The following is a 9,535-nucleotide window of genomic DNA, read 5'->3' as shown; positions in this document are numbered from 1 at the left end:
GCCTTCTCTTTAACTACACTCAGTAAGCGTTTGGGAATAGAGGACAGTCATTGGTAAAGTTTTAAGCTCCATTTCTTCCAAGATTCACAATCAGGCCCCGAGGTTTGAAGACCGTCTGTGTGGAAGAATGGGCCAAATTCCCATCTGAACACTGAGACATTAGTTTCTTCATACAAGTAAGCACCTTGAAGCGTGCAGTGCGAACAACGGCTTCTCCAAATATTAAATACATTTTACTTGGTGTGTTCAGTACTTTTCCCCCCCCTGTGTTATTCCACTTTATTGTACACAATTTATATGGTTTGAAATCTTGTGATTTCTTTTGTCAGTGTAGCTCTAAATTTTTTGTGGATAGCTGAAATGTGAAAATGGGTAATGGAAAAAAAAAAAATTGTGGTGTTTAAGCTATTTTTCTCCACCGCAAAATAGAATATGCAGATTTTTGCATTCAGTTTTCATTTACATTTTACACAGTGTCCCAACTTTTTGGGAGTCTGGGTTGTAATTCATTCAATAAATGTTCCACCAAGAGACAAATGAAAGTCAGGAACAATGAGTTGTGAACAGGCTTTTATTTATTCATTTATTTCTTGTAAAAATGTATGTAAACAACATAAAACATGTGTTACATGTTCACTCTTCATAACCAGTTGTAGTATAAAGTATAACAGTGAACTCTAAATACACTAAAATAAATACAACAGTTGCAACGCTAATATAGCTGAAAGTAACTGATGACAAAGGCCTCACTTAGACCTGGTGTTCACATGTGATTTGTAGTGATGGCCAAATGAGGCCTCATGAAACACTGTCTTTATTTTCTGAAGCCACCAGATGGCGCTGTCTGTTCAACCATAGTTTGAAAGCACACTTCATTGCCAGTCCTTCGGCCTTTATCTTTAAACCAAGAGCACCATCTGGTGGGGTCAGAAAATAAAGAAAGTGGTTCATGAGGCTTCATTTGGCCATCACTAGTGATTTGGGTGATCCGATCACGTCGCCATTCACACCTGCGTCTCTCATACGCCTCCAGCTGACCGCTTGTGTTTAGATTTTGTGATGTCCTGCACTCTCCATTACGTCCAAACTTTTGCTAGCTGCTCTGTAGCATGCTTACTAGACACGTTAGTGGTTGTCAGTACAGCTGGAGATATCGCTGTCAGAATTTAGCATGTCTCATTCCATGGAGCAAAACCATGGATGGTACACTTCGTCCAACCTGACATAAAAAAAGTTAGTTAAACAGGATAAACACCAGTGCTTGGCAAGGCACTGGTGTTTATCCAAAAGATATGTGGTCAAATGTGTCACAGACTGTCTCGGCAAGTGGTCTGTTGTCGTTTACACTTTTATTTAGCGCTGTCCACTTGTGATCGGATCGCCCAAAATGCACATTAACACCAGGTCCAAATGTTTTTGAGTGTCACAATTTCTGAGCAGCCATTTAATTGGCATTTTATATAAAACAAGTGAAAGAAAAAAAATCATTAAACATCACATTAGGTGCAGTACATCGGCCAAAACACTCTGCAACATAAAAAACATTTTTAAAAGTCTTGTTTTAAATTCAAATCTGAAAACCCAGAGAAGGCAAGGGGAAGCCAAAGTGAGAGGGGAAAAAACAACGATTTAAAATATGGACGCAACGCTTCCCTTTTACCTCAACTGTTTTAACTGTATTGCAATTAGGAACGTATGTATAAGGGCTTCTGTTACTCAAAGTGCTAGTTTAAAGCTGCAGAAATGCAATATATTTGAAACTACGTGTCATATAAAAATGACAATTTCTCATCCAAATAGTAGCCAGCACTTCTAAAGCATTTCTGGTTAGTGCTGATGCTTCAGCAGAGAAAACTAGCCAAAAAACTGCATCAAAATATAAAAGGCTTGGCAGGACCTTAAATCACATCCTCTCATCTATCATATGGTACACAGTTAAATTGGAGGGCCAACAGAGGCACACATTGGCCACCCCAATATAAATTTTATCACCATATCTTGATCAGCTCTGCACAATGTCCCCTGCTCATCCAAGAATCACCATCCTTCAGCCCGAGGCCAGGGTAGAGAGGCTGAGTGAACGTGGTGTGTTCCTTGTGGAGCAGAGTCATCGTGTGAGAGATGCTATAAAAGGACAGCGTACCTGCCTCATAATCCAGGTACACTCCGATCCTGGACGACTGAGGGCCTGACACTTTCGCGCTCCTTTTGTTGTGTCGGAAAGTGTAGCCATGTATGGAGCACTCTAAACTCCACGACTTGTTATTCTGTCCAAACTCTGATGATCGGTTGATGTCTTTGTAGGACACTGCCACGGACCAAGTGCCATTCAAACTGACCTCCCAGTAACATCGCTCAGACAAACCCTCTCTGCACAGAACCTGCCTGAAACTTGTGAACCTCTCTGAGTGAGCAGGTCTGTCACTGGCTTTATTCTCCACCCACTGGTATCCTTGTGAAAGGGACAAATTTTGGGAGACCGAGTTCACGTCCAGGGTTAGAGGATGGCAATCTGGCAGACAAACAAAGCAGGAAAAAACAGGTCTATATTAACATCAACCGTTTAATATTCGGTTCATTATCAATGTGGTGATATATTGTGGATTAAATGTTTTACTCACAGCATAAAAACTCCTCTCTGGTCTTTGGCACAAGTGACAGCGCGACATCTATAGTGGACACTAAGACACAAACACATCCTAAATACAGCTGGACCTGAATAAAACCACTGCATAACTCTGGGGTTTTAGATTTCTATCAGGTACCTGTGGCAGAGATCCTGGGCAATGTGTCTTTCAGAAGGCTCTCTATGTCATCCCTCATCTTGGACACGCACTTAGTCACAGCTTTGGTCGAACGTTTGGGACGAGCGACAACACCAGGGGGCAAGTCTGGAGACTCACAGGAGTTTGAGAGGGACTGGAAAGTCTGCAGGGAATTCAATAAGACAGACCAGAATAAAGAAATAAAAAGAGAAATAGCTAGCAGTATAATACGTACTGTATGTTCATTAATAAATGGATATTGCAAAGATATACAGTACCAGTCAAAAGTTTGGACACACTTTCCCATTTACTTGAATGAAAAGTGTGTCCAAACTTTTGACTGGTACTGTATATAGATAGAGAGATACAGAGAGAGATGGATAGAGATGGATAGCTCACACTCTTGCAAAAGTATTCACCCCCTTTGGCATTTGTCCCCATTTTATTTGGATTTGACACAAAAGTCAAATTTGGTCAAGTGAAATAAAAACTAAAAAGGTATTTTAAAGACACTAGAAAGTGGTGTGCATGTTTGTATTCACCCCCTACACTACAAAGCCTCTAAATAAGACGTACTGCCACCAATTTCCTTTAAAAGTCACATTATTAGTTAAAAAATGTCCACCTGTGTCCAGTGTATGTGTCGCATGATCTAAGTAGTGATGGCCAAATGAAGCCTCATGAACCACTGTCTTTATTTTCTGACCCCACCACATGGCGCTCTTGGTTTAAAGATAAAGGCTGAAGGACTGGCAATGAAGTGTGCTTTCAAACCTTTGTTGAACAGACAGCGCCATCTGGTGGCTTCAGAAAATAAAGACAGTAGTTCATGAGGCCTCATTCAGCCATCACTAGATCTAAGTATATACACACCTGGGGCTGTATTTACAACGCTTCCTAGTTTTAAGAGTTGCTCCTAGTGGCGAGATTCTAAGAAAATTTGTAGAATTGTGACGTTTTCTTAGAATTTCTCCTTAAAGTTAAGGCTAGGTCCTTGGAAAGATAAGTTATTCACAACCTTAAAAGAGCACCTAAGGTGAAAAACCGCTAAGAGCAGGGAGGAGAACTTTTAAGAGGCTTTGGAGTTTCTTAAGCAGAGGAGAAAATGGTGGAAACACAAAGAGGTCAGAGAAGTATTCTCCAAACACTGCTTGACAGTGAGTCAATGAAATGCTACAGATTAGATCGTGCAGGGATAATATGTATGGTGGATCTCATTAAGGGTATGCATGTTTCCCCTCACCTAACGCTAGAAATAAAATGATCACAAAAATGCAACAGTGATGACTTGATTCTGTCTCAACCTCCCATCAGCAGTTTCCACTGAGTGTCTACACCTTACAGGCTCAAAAAAGGATGTGTCTGTGACAACCAATCACATCTGTTAAAAGTATGCATGCATTGAAGCCTCATGAACCACTGTCTTTATTTTCTGACCCCACCAGATGGTGGTCTTGGTTTAAAGATAAGTGCCATCTGGTGGATTCAGAAAAGACAGTGGTTCATGAGGCCTCATTTGGCTATCACTACTGTTGTGGTTCAGCAATGGCCAAAGGTCATTTATGCATTTCTGGACTGGAAAACAAACTCAAAAGTTTTACCAAAAAGTTTGAATGTTTTAATTATTCTTCTTTTGGCGCCAAAACAATTTCAAATGTAAATACTATATCTGACAGGTGGCTGAATTATACAGTTTGTAACCATGCTGAAATAACCCTCATGTATTGTTGAGTATATTATTCCAACATCAGCCTCGATGGCATTACATGTTGCACTGTCAGATTTGGCCAGCAGATGTCACTTTTGGGGCAATGGATTCACAGTGATTTGTCCTCAAGGAAAATTAACTGAGCTCAGTGCTTTGGCTGCACAGCACTGATTATTTAGTCATGTGGAAATGACATCGAAACAGACAGATCTATTCGAGGGCGTAGCACCAAATCTGGACCCTTTGCATAAGCAGTGAGTGACGACAACCCCGCCCACATTTAAGAGTACTCTTTGCAGTGGAAACACTTAAGGGACCAAGGGTCTAGATATCATGTCTGAAGGGTTATTTTGGTTCCAAAGTTACCATACCGAAAGTGTTTGGTGGAAATGGGACTTTAAAGACGAATCCTAGTGTAAGGGTGACTAAATTTTGCACCTTTACGGGGCGAGAGCGGCCTCCTAGAGCTTTTTTTCCTGTACAAGGTTCAGTCTTTCAACCAATTCATTCAGCCAATTTTAATTTAGTTATAGCACTGATAAATGAAAAACTGCAAACAAAACCGAACTTTCCCCGTTCAGGACTTTCGAGGGCCTCCCCCTCCCACTAGGATGGGTTATCTGTCCCACTTCCCCCCACCCACGACGACACCGCTGCTCCACATCAAACTGAGAAGTGTCTGCTACCTGAATGAAATGGATGTGGTCGTCTGTCTGAGAAAGCCAATCCAGTTCGATGTCTCTCCTCTTCAGGCTAGCGATCTCCTCCTCCAGCTGCTGCTGCAGCTCATCAGCCTGAGCGACTGCAGTCTGCTCCTGGGCTTTGATCAGCTGCTTGGCTACAGTGCATTGTCTCTTTATGGAGGAGATCAGCTCATCAAAGATCTTATCGCAGCTCTTCACTGCAGGCCGGCTACAACTCTGTTCAAACAAAGACAAAAGATTTTTCTCTTTAAAATACGTCTTCTCTGGCAAAGCTAGATTACATGACACATTGTAATGACAAACGGAGTCAGCGAGTAAATACATGCATCTGTTGTGGTTATTTGGATAATGACTTCAGACAAGTAAAAAGACATCAAAAACACAGGATTATTCAAATACTAAAATATCATTTCCACACCTTCAAATCCTTCACAGCTTGGAGCAGCTCATTCAGCTCCTTCTCTCTCTTCTGGAATCTCTCCTGGACTTTCTTTTGACTCACAATCAGCTGTTTCTGAAAGACATCGTCAGTGCAAAAGCAAATCTCTCATCGTGAATGGATTACTAATACAGTTGTTGTGTTCTCTAATATTTCAATCACATCCAAGTACTACTGATAATAGAAATAGGACTAAAATCCTAAAAGCAAACATATCAATGTGTTTCTGTTTTTTTTAACAGTCTACAGTTTCATGCTCACTATGTCTGCTGTGTTTTTGTTTCTACCTGTTCCTCAGCCCTCTCTGCTGCAGCTGACACCGTATCATGGCCTTTATGCTCATCTAAATCGCACAGATAGCAGATACACTTCTTGTCTGTCCCACAGTAGACCTCCGTCAGCTTGTTGTGCTTTGTACACATCTTTTCCTGCAGTGGGATTGTAGCTGACACCAGCTGGTGCTTCTTCAGCACAGGAACACTGTGGTGAGGCTCGAGGTGAACTGGACAGTAAGATGCCAAGCACGTCAGACAAGACATCGTGGCTTTGTTTTTGCTGGTCCCGTGGCAGAAATCACAGGCGACGTCTGACGGGCCGGCAGCAATGGCACGAGCAGAGGCCAGCTGGGTGCCTGTCCTCTTTATCATCTCTACAACCTGGGGATGATAAATGACACTCAGAGAGATAACACTAACCAACATATTGTAACATATTGTATTTGACAGTTGTAATCAATTAAATAGGGTTCAGTTTACTCTAACCCAGGGGTCTGCAACATCTGCTAGCGATTATGGATACGCCCCGCACAGTTGATGCTTCTTAAAGCCAAGGATGCTTCCTTGGTAGGACGGATATTCCCAAGTCAGTTCCTACAGAAGCTAGGCAAGACTACTTCCTAGCATTCGGTGAATACACACTGGAACAGGCTAGCGAGTGCCCAGGTGTGCGTCACTGAAGAGGCCCCACCTTCAATTCTGGCAATCATGCGCAAAGAACTGTGGGTACTTCATGCCCGCTGAGGATACACACATGCATCCTTAAAAATACACTGAAGGAAGGATCCTCGATACTGGAACAGTCCTTCAGCGGGATTCGATGACATAGCCTCCTTGAAATTCAGCTGTTTAAGGATCCTTTCTTGACTTTGAGAAGCACCAAGAGATTTAATGTTCGCTAATTCACAAGACTGAGCAATGATTCATGGGTAACAGTCAGCCTATTGTTAATTTTGCACGCTGTAAATTATATACAGTTGTTTTTTTATGATTAGACTGATTTAACTTTGCTCATTATATCCTGCAGTAACTTTGGGGACCCTCTCAGGGCTGAGGACCCCCTGTTGAAGACCCAGACCCTAATCTATATAAACACATACTCACACATACATGTAATCCATAGTTACGTCACTACATTCAATTACAATTTCAGTGTTGGGAAGGTAACATTGGACATGTAATGTTACAAATTACAAGTTACCCTGATGAAAATGCAAGTCTAATGTACACATTTTAATGACCCTTAAAGTCATGCAACTTCTTACATTTTAATATATTTCTCTAGCAAATGTTTTTCACTGATGATCATGATCATAACTATCAACAGCTCTAATCAGTAGACTCATTTCTATACATCAACATTCATGAGGTGCTTTGCATTGACCACGTGTGAATGTGAGTGTGTGGAGGGCCACATGTGAGGCTGATCCACCGTGCCCACGTTTCCAGGTGACAGAGGGTGTGCATGCACACGACCTTTCTGCACACATACATTTATGGGATGGATCGTACAGTCATTAATATGCATGGTGGAGTTGCTACAGCAATCAGCTGCTCCAGTGTCTGTACTTGTGTCACAGCAACCAAACAAATACATGACATCATAACTTCAAGTATCCAATACTACCCTGACCAGTATGCTGTTTGTTCACCCACTTGTATTTTTATTAAGTAATCACCTCAGCCAGCATGTTGTTCCTCCTCAGAACAGGCCTGGGATTGAAGGTCTCCCTGCACTGAGGGCAGCTGTACCGTCCCCTCCTCTCTTGCTCGTTCCAGCAGCACTCAATACAGATTTTGCAGTAACTGTGTCCACAGGGAATGGTGACAGGCTCCTTTAACAGGTCTAAACATACTGCACAGCAGAACTGACTCTGGTCCAAATCAACACCGCGCTCCGGCTGCTGTCGCTCGGCCATTTTGATGAGTTGCAGGTGCAGAAAAACTCACGCTTCAGTTTCGCCTCATTTTAATAGACCTGGGTTAATTGAGCCTTCACTAAGTCCCGCCCCCCGGTGGCAGACTGGCCAATCATAACGTAGCTGTGTTCTATTAACTCTAATTGTTTCAGATTTCCACTTTGAAGCTGGTTTTGTGGATTTCGACCTAAATGTTGTGCCTGTGCTGATAATGTGTTTATTTTAATTAATTCATTAATTTATTTATTTAACTTTTTTTATGCTAGTGTCTTCCCACTGAGGCGGAGCTTGGGAGAACAGCAAACCTCCAACATAGTGAAGGTAAACAAATAAACTTATGTGCCTTACTGATGTTGTATTAGAATGCATTAGACTACTAATGCCAGAATAAACCAGTGTACCCAGCATTCAGCTGCCAGTTTATGGCTATTTTAAGCTAGGTGTACTTAGGTTGGCTGGTTTGAAGCTTTAGCCAGGTGTACCTTGCTGAAACTAGAAATTAATTAAGATATAAAGCAATAATACATTGAAAACAAAACAAAAAAAACAATAGTGTCTTAAGCAAAGGCAAACTACAGTAACGTTACTTAGCACTTAGTTGCCAGTTCATGGCTATTTAAGCTAACGCTAGGTGTACTTAGCTAAGATGTATCTAGTTAACGTTAGTTTACAGCCAGTTACGTGCTAGGAGTCTGAGGCTTTAGCTAAGTGTACGTAGCCAAAACTAAAATTATGATAAAATGCAATAAGAAAGAAAAAAAACAATAATAAAGAGTTTACTTTACCAAGAACTAGTGTCATTTTCCTAGTACTTAGTTGTCAGTTCTTGGCTATTTTCAGCTAACGCTAGGTGTACTAAGCTAAGGTGTATCTAGTTATTTTATGGTTAGCTTTAGCTAAGAGTCCGAAGCTTGAGTGTGGTGTATCTAGCTAAAACTAGAAATAAATTATGATAAAAAGCAATAATAAAGAGTTGGCTTTACCAAGAGCAAACTAGAGTAAATGTTAACTGCACCTAGTACTTAGTTGTCAATTTATAGTTATTTTAAGCTAACGCTAGGTGTACCAAGCTAAGGTGTATCTAGATAGTTTATAGCTAGCTTTAGCCAGGAGTCCTAAACTTGAGCTAGGTGTACCTAGCTAAAACTAAAAATTAATTAGGATAAAAAGCAATAATAAAGAATTGACTTTACTGAGAACAAACTTGAGTAACTTTATCTAGTACTTAACTGCCAGTTCATGGCTATTTTAAGCAAACGCTAGGTGTACTTAGCTAGGATGTATCCAGTTAGTTTATAGTTAGTTTTAGCTTGGAGTCCAGAGCTTTAGCCAGGTGTACCCAAAACTAGAAATGAATTATGATAAAAAGCAATAACACAGAAAAAGCAACAATAAAGAGTAAACTTTACAAAGAACAAACTAGTGTAACTTTATTAGTACTTATTGCCAGTTCATGGATTTTAAGCTAACATTAGGTGTACTTAGCTAAGATGTATCCAGTTGTTTATAGCTAGAAATTAATTATGATAAAAAGCAATAATAAAGAGTTGACAAACTAGTGTAACTTTATGTAGTACTGAGTTGGCAGTTCATGGCTATTTCAAGCTAACACTAGATGTACTTAGATAAGGAATAGAACAGAATAGAAAGAACTTTATTCGCAACGGAAAATTCAGTTGTCCAGCAGCTTATAAAAAACAACAGCAACCACACTTCCCCTCATCA

The 9,535-nt window shown here is 40.7% G+C and overlaps 1 protein-coding gene across 1 annotated transcript; it reads right to left on the bottom strand.

Annotated features, from left to right (window-relative positions):
* Nucleotides 1–557: 557 nt before the first annotated feature.
* On the bottom strand, nucleotides 558–7,841 carry LOC117246159 (E3 ubiquitin/ISG15 ligase TRIM25-like). Its single transcript, XM_033609911.2, has 7 exons — nucleotides 7,571–7,841; nucleotides 5,904–6,272; nucleotides 5,596–5,691; nucleotides 5,160–5,393; nucleotides 2,766–2,928; nucleotides 2,622–2,681; nucleotides 558–2,512 (listed from the first exon to the last, which is right to left on the bottom strand). Exons 1-7 carry the CDS (start codon nucleotides 7,808–7,810, stop codon nucleotides 1,989–1,991), a joined length of 1,686 nt encoding a protein of 561 aa, XP_033465802.2. The 5' UTR covers nucleotides 7,811–7,841; the 3' UTR covers nucleotides 558–1,988.
* Between the last annotated feature and the right edge of the window lie 1,694 nt (nucleotides 7,842–9,535).

This window comes from Epinephelus lanceolatus, chromosome 22, assembly GCF_041903045.1.
Source record: "Epinephelus lanceolatus isolate andai-2023 chromosome 22, ASM4190304v1, whole genome shotgun sequence".
NCBI classification, from domain to species: Eukaryota; Metazoa; Chordata; class Actinopteri; order Perciformes; family Serranidae; genus Epinephelus; species Epinephelus lanceolatus.
Note: the sequence above shows the minus strand (reverse complement) of the source record. Positions and strands in the feature narration are given on the sequence as shown.